Source organism: Melopsittacus undulatus, chromosome 8 (assembly GCF_012275295.1).
Source record: "Melopsittacus undulatus isolate bMelUnd1 chromosome 8, bMelUnd1.mat.Z, whole genome shotgun sequence".
NCBI classification, from domain to species: Eukaryota; Metazoa; Chordata; class Aves; order Psittaciformes; family Psittaculidae; genus Melopsittacus; species Melopsittacus undulatus.
Window position 1 is genome coordinate 35,131,517 of NC_047534.1, and position 13,926 is coordinate 35,145,442.

At 43.9% G+C, this 13,926-nt stretch overlaps 1 protein-coding gene across 1 annotated transcript in view; it reads left to right on the plus strand.

Annotated features, from left to right (window-relative positions):
• The window catches only part of CDK15 (cyclin dependent kinase 15), a 37,343-nt gene extending 24,334 nt beyond the window's left edge, over window positions 1–13,009 (plus strand). The window contains 3 exon segments of the mRNA XM_034065760.1: window positions 4,839–4,887; window positions 7,498–7,637; window positions 12,909–13,009. Of these exon segments, the coding sequence (XP_033921651.1) occupies window positions 4,839–4,887; window positions 7,498–7,637; window positions 12,909–13,009 (290 nt within the window).
• The last annotated feature ends 917 nt before the right edge of the window (window positions 13,010–13,926 follow it).

Here is a 13,926-nt window from a genome sequence, read left to right on the forward strand (position 1 = left end):
TCAGCCCTTGTGGAAGCTGTGGAGTCTGCCTGAGAAAACCTCTCTTGAGATTGTTTCCAGCCCAGCTGTGGGAATCTGAGTGCCTGGGATGGTTCAGATAAGCAAACAAACTTTGGAGCCTTCCCCAGTCTGATGGCTTGAATGCTTTCAGCTAGTCTTATTGATGTTCCCAGTGAGCACAGGCAGCAAACAAACAGGTTCCTGCCCGCGGCAAGGAACGAACATGGGCAAAACAAAGCACCGAGGTGTGATCCCATTCTCATTGAAGTTGATGGCAAAACTCCCACTGGATTCAGCACTGTAGGCTCAGTCCCAGACTGAGGTTGTTAACTGGAAGGGTTCCTGGACCAGGTGGGTTAGTAGGAATCTTTGAAATGAAAGCTGGAAACCTTTAGATGTTTTCCTGTCACTCCTGTGGGCTTGAGCACATCCTGCTGCAGAGCCTGAAGAGGAGATACAGTATGCGCTGTGGGACCTGTGAGCCAGGCACATGCCAGGCAACTGGAGGAAAAGCCATTCCCCTGCCCCATCTGTGGGCAACTGGCAAGGGGTGAAATGTGCAAGGGATTATTTGACCATTGTCCCTGTGCCTTCTTGCACAACGGAGTTTAGAAATGGGGCTCATGCCCATTGCCTACAGTTTGCCAAAGTCTCAACCTGTGCCTGTTTCCAGGTGAACAGGAAGGATGGGTGAGCAGCTCTTCCATGGCCAGCCCAACACTCTGTGATCTTGCTTCCTCCCTGCAGGGGAGACACTTGGGGTAGGGAATTACATGCAGCCATGGGGGCCGAAAGCATGGATTTACCTCAGCCCTGTCTTGAGAACCAGTTCCTGCAAAACATGAAGGGTTGGGAGACCTTCTGCCCTATGCCTCAGCATACTCGCTGGCCCTCGTCCTGGCTCCCCATGCTCAGGAGCCCTGCCCATAACGACAAGGCTTTGCCCTGTGTTTGTTCATTTGTTCTGTTCCCCTCATTTTGCTTCCCCTGAAAGAGGCAGTTGTAGTTCTGTTAACACTATTTTTGAAAGCTCTCATGCTGTGTGAGCTCAAATCCTTGCATTAATCTACTGCTGTGTTCATTTCACTGAACTGAAAAGCAGTGAGTTTAAATCCCCTCTAAACACCATTGGTGACACCAGAAGGCCAGTGTTTTGATCCAGCCCCATTAATGGTTACAAGTTTGAATCTAGACAGCAGGGGTCAAGGGCAGGAAAGGATTAGGAATCACAGCCCATGACATTAAGCTAGTACTTTTGCCAAACTGGGACTATTGGAGCACCCAATGTACCAAGTTAGTTTTTGTCTCCTTTTTCTGACATTTGGATTCCACAGAGTGGGAAACACTGTGTATTTCTTTATAACACGATGAACTCACTATGAGTGAGCTTTACTCCTTGATTTATCACACAGACTGACTAATAAGTTTACTGTGCCACGTAGTATTATATAATTTAGCAGCCACAGGTTTTACACTGGCCTTTATCAGATGCAGCAATGAGTTAAATCAAGCCTGTTTTTTTCCACATATCTGCAAGTCTTTGCTATGCTGAGTGAGATTTAGAAGCTTTCCTGAATCAACATCTGCTCCCGACTAGTATCTGTTGCGTTTCCAAAATGTCACCAGCAGATGGAGGCAACGAGCAGCAGGCTCTGAAAAGCAAACTTCAAATGCCATTTTTGAGAATGCAGATGAGGTCTGCACTCGGAGTGCTTTTTTTTATCTCACTTTTTATGCTGATGCTTCATTTAACAAATGGGATGGTTGGAAACTGAATTCTAAAACGATGACATTTTTATTGTCATAATAACCTGCATGTGGCTTTGATCCTAAAGGGAAGAACAGCACTGTAACCAGGGTGCAATATATGTGCTGGCTAGACTGCAGGGAAACTTCCTATCTGTCTGGCAGTGGGCACAGGCTGCAGTTTCCAGTCTGCCACACAGACAGAGCTCTGCTTCTGTCCTGCAGCCACAGAGATTTCACTAATGAGAGAAATTTTCTCTGTGAGCCTGCAATCCCCAGCGCCTTCATCCAGCAGCACTTGGCATCCTCTTTCTCTCTCTTCATCAATTAGGAAAGTTTAACTTTTGTCCTCTGGCTTGCTTGCCTCATTATCAGTTCATTAGCCACTTCCACCTGGGTTTTCATATAGGAAGGTATTTCCTTATTAGCACACACTGCCTTGTATAGAGATAGAGGGTAACAAAGCCAAGTGCTACCTTTCAGACCTACTCTTATTGTTAAAAAAGCCAATCAATCAGCCCTACACAACCCCATCATCACTGTGAGACAAATAATTCAGTAGTTCATCCACTTTTTGGAATTATATCTAAATATTCTTCATCTCTCTCCTTTAAGGAGTAGCTGTTTATATTGGTTTACAATTTTAGATTGGTCTTAATCTTAGAGTAGGGAAATATTTACTGCTCTGTTCTTACCCTGTTCAACACGAAGGGGCCTCAGCGTTCTCTAAGGGTTTGTCTATATGGGGTCAGTCAGGAGATTAATCTGAACTGATTTAAAGTGGATTAGTTAACTACATTAAATCCTTGAGCAGAGACATACTGTTTTCTTACCAATGTCCTCCATTTATAATCAAAGCTTTATCTACTCAAAGTGGCAAGTTTGGCAGTCCTCACTCAAGCAGAATTCTCCACTGAGAGATGTGTTTGGACAGGGATAGCAGTAGTTGGCTCACTGGCTCTTACATTACCCCTTGTAGATAGTTATTAATCTCCTTGTTATATAAATGATAAATTTAAGTCAAGAGGCTTGCTTGAGACAGTGAAGACTCTAATTCAGGTATTTCTCCCAGTTTTCAGTAAGCAAACTGATGTTCCTGTTTGTAACGTAAAGAAAATCCTATTTCCTCTTTGTGATGTTAATCTGGAAAATGCACTCCACAAAACCAGTGACATTTCACTTAGATATCACTGAAACGTTTTGCCCTGCTGTTCTCAACTGAATGTGCACTTTTTAACTTTTATGTTAAACTCATTAAAGAACATTAATGTTAAAGGATTTCAGTAGAGTTAAAGTACAACCTTGACATTTTTATTAAATATTAAAGGAAATTGATATATTGTCATGGAAGGTTTCCATCTCACAAATCAGAATTTTCTGGCAGAAAGTTACAACATCTAAAAGTTTCTGGCCAGCTCTGCGAAGGGGTAAAAATTTCTACCTCATTCAAAAAAAATCTTATGCTTTTCCAAACCATTTTTTTAATTGTTTTTCTTCTATTCTGCCTGGAAACTTCACATCTCTACTCAATAGGGACGATTTATTTCTACACTTTTATTACAGTCAAGGGAGCAAAATGAAGGCAAGAGGATCCAGAGAAAATGTTATTAGTGATCCAAGATGAATGTTCTGCCAGAGTTAATCTTCGTGACTGATTTGGGAAGGGGCTATTCAAGATACTAATATATAACTTCTAGATACTGCAATAATTTCAGTGCTCTGGCACCTAAACTCATGAATCCCATCCCAGGTTATATTTCCATTTACTGCTTTAGCAATTACCTTAGTATTTGGGTGTAGGAGAACACTTCAATTGTGAACTGTTACCCTGTGATAGACAGGTTTAACAACCTGCTTGCCTGCCTTAATGGTGAAAGATTGCTGCTGGAAAGGTTAAGTGCTGGAAGTTCAGTCATTTGCACTTTAACAAACTGCGCATCAAGTCAGACACTGAGTGACTGAGCCCCTGAGCCTGGCACTCTGGAAATGGCCATGCAGGTGAAGGCAGAGGGTACCCCTGCTTTGCTCACAGCCAGCAACTTCTGTCCCTGAATGATGTGGTGAATGCTTCTGGGCAGGAAGGGAGGGCAGATGCTCTCCAACGGTGCAGCATAAGCCCCAGCCAAGCACCAAATCCACTGGCAACAAACCAGTGGTGCTTGCCTTCTGGTGGTCTTGCTGCCATGGGGAATGCTTGTCTGGGCTGGGCTGGAAGAGAGGTTGACACCACCCTTCCTGCTCGAGCACTGTCAGAAATGGTACTCAGGAAAATGTTGCTGGTAGAAATTACAGCCTTTCTGATGCAAGAAAATGTCTTTGTTCATCTCTAAGGCGAAATCTTCCAGGCTTAAGCCATTCATGCATATCTAAGCCTGAGTAAACTCATGCTTTATAAGAAAACATTTGAAGAATGTATTTGTCTACATTTTCCACAATGTTTAGAAATGTGTCCTTGAAAAATGGCAACAACAACACAGCCTTCCCCAAACTGCAAACCCCACAAAGTTCCAATCTGGTAGAGATGTTTGAATCAGTAAGTACAAAGCCTGTATGAAAAAGGTTCATTTCATAATAAACAACAAACTTAGTGAGGGATTGACATCAAGAGCAGTGGACAAGAGAGTGGGACTCAAGTGTCTTTGCTCTGTCCCCACTCTTTTTGCCAGATCCGTGCAGAAAAGCCCCATGTGTGCACAGGGCAATACAAGGAAGCTCAGCAGCTGCTTGGTAAGTCAAGACAATTGCTGGGGATTCAGGCCTGCAAACCTCTTTCTGCTTCCTTCATGAGAAGGCTATAGGGACTGATACTGCTTTTATTGAAGCCAAATCTAAGACTCACACAGCAACAGAAGGGGGCCCAAGGCCTATATTCACAGATGTATGAAAGGAAAGGGTTACAGAACTGGAACAGCCTTATAAACATCAATGCTGGTGCTCAAGTCCTATAGGAATAATGTATATTTATAAATACTAAGATGACAGATTCTATAGGTCCCTTTGAAATTCTGAGCACAAGTTCTTCGAAAGGGCTCAAAGAATGGTTTGTGGCTTGATTTTCATTTAATCCTGTGATTGCATATTACACTTTCTAGAACTGGCTGCTTCCAGGAGACCTCAGAGGCTCCAAGTCATCTATGACAGGTAAGCTACCTATAACAGCAATGTCAAAATCACCTCTGGGTTTATTTGTTTCTTTATGCAATCATTTAACTTGAAACAAGCTCTTTGGCAAGCTCGGGAAGAGCTGGGTGGCTCTGTAGTAACAAGCAGATCTAAAGCCAGTTAAACAATTGATTTTGAAAGATCGTGGTGCGGTGGGCACATAGTGGGTTTATTATGCTCTGAGGAGTAGTGATTATTCTCAGATAAGCAGTGATTCAATGACATTAAGAGCAGCTTTTTTTCAGGGCACAGTTCAGTCCACAGGGTCGTACTTTCACAGGCCTTCTTGACCGAACTGAAGACAGACTTTGCACTGCCCCAGTTTTCTTTTCTGGAAACAGATTGTAGGGATGTTGCTCAACAGTGGTAAGGAAGATGTGCTAGGACGGCATTTTCACAAGACAATGAAATAATCTTATGGTTAGTTAGGAGGGGAAAAAAATCACTCCTCTGAGGACAAAAGCTATGAGACTGAGGCCATGGTTACATACCTCGGTTTGATCAGGCACATCAGCACGACCCAATCACTCCCTAGTGTGCTAAAAGAGGGAATATTTTTCAAGCTTATATATGGACACATACATGCACATATATACATAATGTATACATGTACCAGTGAAACAAATATCTGATCAGGCAAAGCACCCTATCCTAGCTCAGAGAGTCAATAAAATCAAATCCTTTTCCAATGCTAATTTAGAGGCATAAAACAGCCTTTATAGATGCATAGGAAAAGACTAGACAGAACTGTGTTCTCAGGACTGTGTTCATGCACAGGTCAAGAATCAAAAATTCTTTGAGGGTCTAACCACATTTTTTGTCACTGCTGTTTATTATCTGTTCAGCTCACGGCTTGGGATCCAGCCCTGCTTGGAAGGAAGCGGACTGGCCTGCAGAGCTGGGTTTCCCAGACACTGTTCTGAATGGCTGAAGAAACATGCTGCAGTTTTCAGCAAAGCACAGGTTGCTGAAATGCCTGTCGTTGTCACACACATCTTCAGAAACACACCTTGATAACACAGGTCCTGGAAAAGAATGAATCCTCTCTCAGCCTGAACAAAGAAATACTATATTCCTTGCAAGTCTGCTGTGTTACACTTCTGGGTTTTGGCCATAATCCCCTGACAGGCCCCATTACAGCCCCATACCAACAGGCTCTCCTCTGCAGCAGAGCTCTAGGCTGCAACTCTGTGGGCCAGCTCCAACTCTGCATTACAGAGTACTTACACCACTATGACCGAACGACTGCCTTGGCATGCTCAGCTCTTGAGAAGGAAAGAACTGCTTCATACAGACCCATCAGCCGTGACTCTCCATGCCCAATTAAGAAATCAAAAGGGAGCTCTGCACAGAGCTCAACCACCACCAAGAAGCCTTGAGCCATGGTGGGAAGCACTGAACCATGTTGCTGCCTAATGTGGGAGCCTGAAGCAGCAGGACAGAAGGGGCAGAGGGTTTCCAGTAACAGACATGGGTTTCCCCCCCATGGCAGGGGCAGACTGATGTGCAGCTCTAGCAAACAGCCTCTGGCTGGATGCTTTGGCTCCCTGTCCAGTCCCTGCTCCCCAAGGCAGCAGGGGCTTGAACTGTTTTGCTGGAGGCAAGAATTCAGCAGTTACATACCACAGTGAGGCCAGGTAGCTTTTATAAATCTGTTTCTCAGGATCTCTCTGTGCTTTTCCCCTTCCTTTTGTTTTATATTTTATATCCTTAGAACAGAAATGTCAGCATGTCATATGTCCTGTGTAGGGAGGGGGAGTGCAGGGGCAGGGGGATCCCAGTGCCTGATGTTGCTTGGAGGGAAAGCATCAGTGGGGGCCAAGGGAGGAAGCAAAACAGGCCATGCTCTGATGGGCCTCCTGATGCTGAAACATGATCAGAACAAACAAACAAAGTAAGAGCTGTAAAACTAAATGACTATTTTTATTTGTTTCCTTGTTGGTTTGTTTCTCTTCCACTTCCTTGTCCCCAGCTGTGTGCTCCTCTAGAAAGCACCCACTTGGCACTGGTATTGCTGGGCACAGAGGGTGTGTGTATTACATCTATTTTAAGCATTCATCCTGAGAAACAGATTCATCTCCATGAATCCCGATGTATTTTAAAGCCAGCTGCATGGCTGGTACTAGGGAAGAAAGAGGGCAAATGGCATTTTCTTTATTTTTTTCTTGGTTTTGACCTCTGGTCTGCTCACTGGGCCATTCAGATTGTTATGTGCACTTGTACTGTTGCTCTAAACTGATAACACCAACCTCGGATATTCCAGTTATGACATGTAAAATATAATCTGCTCAGCAGCATTTTCCCTTTTCCTTACAACTTTCCTTTCACAAAATAAACATTTATTTTCAAAATTCCTCTGAAAGCATGAGTATGTGCTGAAATCCTGTATCCATATGTTCCAATATAACCGGACTCACACAGAAAAGCAAACGTCGTGGAAAACTATATAGCTGGGGTCGGTTTGTCCCTGCTCCCCTATGTCACTCTACTATCTGTCTCAGGATCGGAGAAGGGCTGGGTCAAATTCTGGTTCCAGCTTTCTGGCTTATGCTCACTTCTTATCCTATTGTTTTTGTCCTGTTTTCCTAGGCTGAGCAAGGTGCCAGCAGTGGAGGATTTGGCCTCCAGAAGGCTTAAAGCCTTCCCCCGAGGTCAGATCTCTGCACAAGGTGCACTTGTTCATGATTTGGTCAGCTCTCTGCCTCCTCAGCTCTATCAGGTTCCTGCTGGTAAGTTAACTCAGTTTCATCTCACTAAGAGATACTTAACATGCTATTTATTGTGAGTTTCTTGTTACTTTGAAAGTCTCTGCCATTCACCTGGACATCTGCCTGCCCTCCCTCCCCACTCCTGTATGCTGCAAAGTTTACATCCCATTGCAAATTTGTCAGCTTCTTTTTCTGTTTGCTTCCACTTGACCACTGCATTAATACTAGAAGGGGACATGGATGGGCTGCCGCCCTGGTACATTTAGAAGGAGGAGGTGTATATGATTTCACAGCTCATTTCTCACCCATTCTGTAACCCTAGGGGCCCAGAGCTTTCCCCTGGGCTCGTTCACACTGTGTATTCAGTGTAACTCACATGCTGGTCCCTCCTGATGTCCTGACTTCCCAGCTGCTCAGCATGATGTGCTAGCCCCAATTCCCTTGGTCCTCTCCTTCTGCTCCCTTTTGATGTTCAGAGACAACAGCTGTTCCTCATACCCTGTAGCACCAGTCCTCCCTCAGTTATACCTGCTTTATTTTCTTCTTCCCTTGCTGTCTTTGAAGCACACAGATGCATACACACAGGTCTGCCTCTTCTGCCCTGAGCTGATAATAAATACACGGTCTCTCAAGCTACAGGTTCTGGTCCTCACTAGGAAAAGCTCCCTCTTATTGGGCAACAGGCCAGAGAGCACTCACATTCCCTGTTGCCTCCTGGGCACCCACTACACTAGTTAGTTTGGTGTGTTTTTTTTAAGACAGGAGCAATTAAGAAGCCTTCTTGGAGTGTGTTGTCAAGCTATTTGAAAACCTAATTTCTGGCTCCTGTGACACATCCCAAGTGAAGGAGCAGCAAGCTAGCATCTCTCCCAAACCGCTGCCCTTCAGAAGGCGCTCTCTGTGTGTATGTGCATGAGTGAGAGACATCTGCATTCCTTTTCTGTTCACCCAGCCACAGAGCACAAATCTACTTTGACACTTCTAGAAAAATGAAAAGATGGAATCTCGCAGGAGCCTGCCTGTGCCGCGGGGGGAGGAGGGGAGCACGCACAGCAGGAGGGAAGTTGACTTTTCTTTATACATATAGGGTTTTTTCCATGCAGAGTTTAAATTATGCCTGATAAAAGGAGTTTCGTGGATGTTTCAGTTCTTTCAAACCCTCCTGGCTTCCTCCCAATTAAATGAGGTTTGTCAAAGCCACAGGGCTCTGCTGCTGCCGGAGAGGCGGACAAGCACTTCCCGCAGTGACATCTCCAATCCCCAAGGGAGAAGATGAAAGTGTCAGTGCCAAGAGAGAGAGAGAGTGTGTGGAAAAAAAACAGGTACAGAGACAGACAGTGTGAGAGAAAGGGAGAGAGTGAGGAGAAATAGAAGGAATGAGAAAACAGATTGGCATAACGTGTCAATCTCTCCAACGCGCTGGCAGAGAGGGGACAGATTTATTTCACCTGGCTTTATGCACCATCCCATATTTATTATCCCCCACATTGCGGCAAGAAGTACCTTGTGGACAGGAAACTGCATGGCGTTATCATAGCAACCAATGTGTTGGGAGCAGAATCAAAGTGCACAGGGCTGAAAAAAAGTACAGTATGATCGTGCAAGACCATATTCATGAGTGACTCATTAAGCCTGTAAAAATTAGGCAATTCTGAATAATTCTCCATGCAGCCATCCCTATTGCCATAATCGTGTAAGACATGGGTTCTCTTCCATCACTTTGACTATTTTGGAATTACACTGTATAACTTTAAAATTCTCGTTGCTATGATAACGCAGTGCAGATTTTATATATATTCTGTGCCCACTTTGTTCTGGAGAACGCTGGCTATTAGTCCCCATCCTCTGAAGGAGAAAGTTAATGCAGAAGGGCAAAGAATCAGCTGAGGATGAAAGGTAAAAGGAAGAGGCGGTTGATCCCAAGGTGTGTGAGAGAGTAAGAAGGAAACAACATTAGGAAAAATAAAAGGTTCCTGTAAGAATTTGTTTTCTCTTTTTATGAAATTATTTTATCTATAACTGTTCTTTTTATAAGTTGCTAGGACAAGCTGGATGATAGGGGATGTTTTTCAAAGGTCTATTCCTAGGAAGAAAATAATTGGAGAAATCAGTGTTTCAATTAGTACCCCTCCAAATGTCATGTTTCTGAATACAGAGGGGAATGTTAACGGATAGAAGCTGGGTGCTGCCCCTGGGAAGGATGAGAGGGAGCATGAGGCTCTTCGCTTCCTGGTGGTCAGCTCCTGTTGAGGGGAACAGGTTGCTGTTGCTTATGCTTAAGCTCATATGCTTATATGCTGCTTACAGCCTATCATGTAAGAGAAGAAGACTCTCTGCACCCTGAGTGAGGCTGCTCTGCAGAGGGGCCTCTCTTATTGCTGCTCGCTCCTGTGCCTCTAGTGCCAGAAAAGGCTGGTAAGGCCCAGGTTAAAACTCCAGTCACCATTTTAGTGGCCTTGATTCTGCACATGCCACCAGTACCTCTGGATATAGCAACAGAGGACAGGAGCAGGGGAATCTCTATCTTCCTTACACTGTGACTAGTAGCCTGAGGGGTGGCAGTGATGACCTTTCGTAAAACTGGAGCATTTGCTGTCAGCCAATCCTGAGACAATTATCTTTGTGTAGTGCAGCCGTGCACTATAACAGCTCTGATAAAACTTCAGTCTAACCCTTTGCCACCTGCTAAAGCGGAATGTTTTCTGTCCAATTAATCACTCCTGGAAGAAAGATGAGATCCTTGAATCAAGAAAGCATGAGCCGTGCTCTCAACTCGGTGTCAGTCCTGAAGTGCAAAGGGCATTCTGAGAAGGTATCTCACTGCTGTCAGAGAAGTCAGACACAGTAACAATTGCAGCTTATTATTGTTACGTATAGATTTGGTTTATTTTCCTTCTCTTTTGCCCACAAATGCTTCAGAGTAGATTTGCGAGTAGGGAGGGTGAGCAGTGGGATTTGGGGTTAGCACCAGTGCACTTCCAAGAAAACACTGCAGAAGCTCTGACCAAACAACTCAGGCACATTGGCCAGGGAGGTCTGAGCTGGCTTCTCAGATCCTATTCCCACTGGACTGATGTCCAGGCTCAGGACTGACCTTTCTCACAGTTCAGGAGACATTTGACTCTGGGCATGCTATTGGCTTAGCAACTAGTCATCAAATCAAGGCCAACTTGTGCTCTGTGTGTGGCACGAGTGTGATCCTGGCTTTGACTAGGAGGGACTTGCTGCTTTTTTGGGTATGCTTTGTCTCTGATTGTTACCTGCTCCCAGCAATTCAAAACCAGTGTGTCAGGTGGTGATAGCACTGTAGTGTTTCTCCTGAAACAGCCAGCTAGTCAGCCTTTCTATGGCAGGAGGAGGGAGGCTTGGTCCTGACACAGCACTGTCATTTTCGTGCCTGTTGCATCTAAACTAATATAAAGCAAGCACAGGCAATGAGAAGGTTAAGGCTGTAAGCCATTGCTTTCTAAAAATCCTACTACTGTTGGAATTAGCCAGTGCTGGTGGGTGTTACCACAGGGCACATCTAAAGAAAAGCTGACTTTCATGGACACCTTGTTTGCATTGGCTGGTTTGCCTAGGTTTTCCTATATAGCTAAAAAGTTTATATAGTCACTTAAATATTTTTTCTTCTATGCTTTGCCACCTCTGTATACAGCAAATGGATATCCTTCACTGTAAATCAGATACGGACACCTAGAAAGAGTAGTTCCCACAAGATGTATGAATCTGTGTCTTAGTAAGGGAATAAACCACAGTTGGTGTTGAGCAGCAAATCAGCTGTCACTCCTGACCCAGAAGCAGTCTTTTCTGTCAAGTGATAAAGCAAATCTTCACTTAACTCAGGAAAAACACCCTTCACATCACCTGGCCTGATCTCCGTAGTGGTAGAAGGTCTGCTTAAGTACTGACAAGTCACTGAGGTTTTGTATTCTATCATTAAGCCACCACCCTGGGAAAGACACATTGCAACATCACAGCAGATGTGTGCCAAGGGCACAGGCCTCTGGAGATGTTGTCCTGTTCAAGCTCATCCCTGGGCACTGGCCTGGAGAAAACCATGCTGGGCACAGGGTGAAAGGGAAGATGGGAAAAGAAGGAAGGTTTCCTTTGCTCACTACCCAGCTCATGCTCTTGCAACAGCACAATTGGCGCAAAGTTCGGCCCACATGACTTGTGGAAACAAAGTCCTACAGACATGGATCAAATACTCTGACTCCCATTGATCTCAGGCCAGAGAATCTCTATAAAGGTCTTATTGTTCAGGGAGATGAACTGCTCTTGGGAAGGAGTGCTGTTAATACCCTCATGGAGGCAGACACTATTGCGTCAGAGGTTAGCAGATGTATTTCTGTATTTTGTCTAATTGCAAGTTATATCTGAGGTTTCTATAACTTCCATTTTCCCTTTAACACTCTTAAATGCTAATCCGAGAAGATTTAGTTGTCTTGTTTGCTGTGAAAGACATCCAGACTGGAACTCTCAGGTAGCTGTTTCCCCTCCTCAGGTGCACTTCTGCCTTCACCCAGTTATCAGCAGAAAAGAGCAAATGGGGATGTAGTGATCAGATTTCTAAGGCACAAAAGTTAAAGCTAAGTTTGAGATTGTGACAGCAAGCAACCATGAGCCTGGGAACTCAATTAGCCTGAAAGACAACTATCTCATTATCTTTCCTAAAATGATATAAATACATAAGAATATAAAAATTTAAAATAAACTCTCTATTGACTGTCTAGATGACTGAATTTCACTGCTCAATTTCTTTAAACACCCACTTTAGTATTTATTTATTCTAAGAGTGAAGCAGCTACGATAATTAGACTGTCAGATTTGGTAAGTTAATGAGGAGTCACTGGAGTGGAAGGTTTTGCATTTGTGAGATTGCTGAAGGAGAGAAGCTCTGTGCCTTCGCTCTATCTCTTTTTTCTTTCTCTTTTTTTCCCTCTCCACTGGGTGGGAAGGAGAGAGCTTGGCAGTGTGTAGATCCATTTGAATCCTTTTGATTAGCGGGTTGCATTCCTACCACTGTTCTACCAAATAGTATTTTGCTGGTTGCTCCAAGAAAAAGGCAAAAAAAAACCCCACATGGATGAGGTTTCTAGAGAAGGATGCCTAGATTAAAGAAATCATTTCCCAAAAAAAGCAGAAGGAATGGAGCTGTGAGAAATAGGATACTGAATGAGTTTATATTGTGGCTAATGTCACAGGAGAGCATTAGGAAAGTAGCACAGTGAAGAAAAAGGCTCATTTTGCAGCTTTCTCTTTAACTTGCCTTTTCTGCGGGACAATCAGTGTTTACAGTTGCAGGAGTGATACTGCAACCTGACATCTGTGACCTTTTTGTTTCTTACCAAAAAGGCCATCTCTCACAGTGTTCAAGCAAGTTCTGGTAGAAAGCAGAGATGATTAAATAACTCTTGGGTAAGCATGTAGTTGCCATTGCCAAAGCTGCTGCCATTATCCTTAGCACATGAATTCCTTTGTATATTGAAGGTGGAAAAACAGAACTGACACCCAGGGCTGGATGACCTCACCCAGGCTGAGGACAAGGTGGGAAATCTTACATTCAGAGATCAGTGAGCCAATGGCCCACAATGCTTGGTGGTATCATGGGAGGTTTGGGTTTGTTTCATCATATTCCCAAGACTCAGATGGATGCCTCCTCTGATGCCTCCCCAGTCAAAATATTGCTTCATTTCTCCATTGCTCAAACTGACCAAATTGTTTTATTTGCCTTTGTCCTTGTCTAGTGAGTTCACATTTTATAGCTTACTTGTTTTGATTTCACACACAGTGGAACCTGAGCAGAGCTAGGCAAAATCTCTTTAGCTCATTAACACCCTTGGTTTTAATTAATCACCATTTTAATACAACATACCTCAAAAAAATGGTCCAGCATCAACATTTTTCATCTCCTGCTACAGAAAGACCAAAAGATCACTTAAAGTCATCCTTATTGAAAGAAATTACTGAAATAATTATTGACATTATTGAAAGAAATACTCTTTTGTTATATCCTATCTCTTTGTTTACTTTGTGCATTTGTCAACAGCATGTGTCCAGTCAGTGTCACTGCCTGGGTCTGTGCTTGCAGGGCAGACCTGGAAACTGATCTTGAGGCCAAATCAGCTTGACTGTCCAACTTTCTGCCAAGCTAAGAGGCAACCTAAGCTGTGCTAACAGGGCAAACCTCAGCTACCTGTGTTTTCAGATGCATGTAGATGTACCTTCTACAGGATCAGGTCCCAGCACTCAGTGCCTGGTCTCACTGCCTCTTTCTACCCCATCTGCCCTCATCATACAGACAACA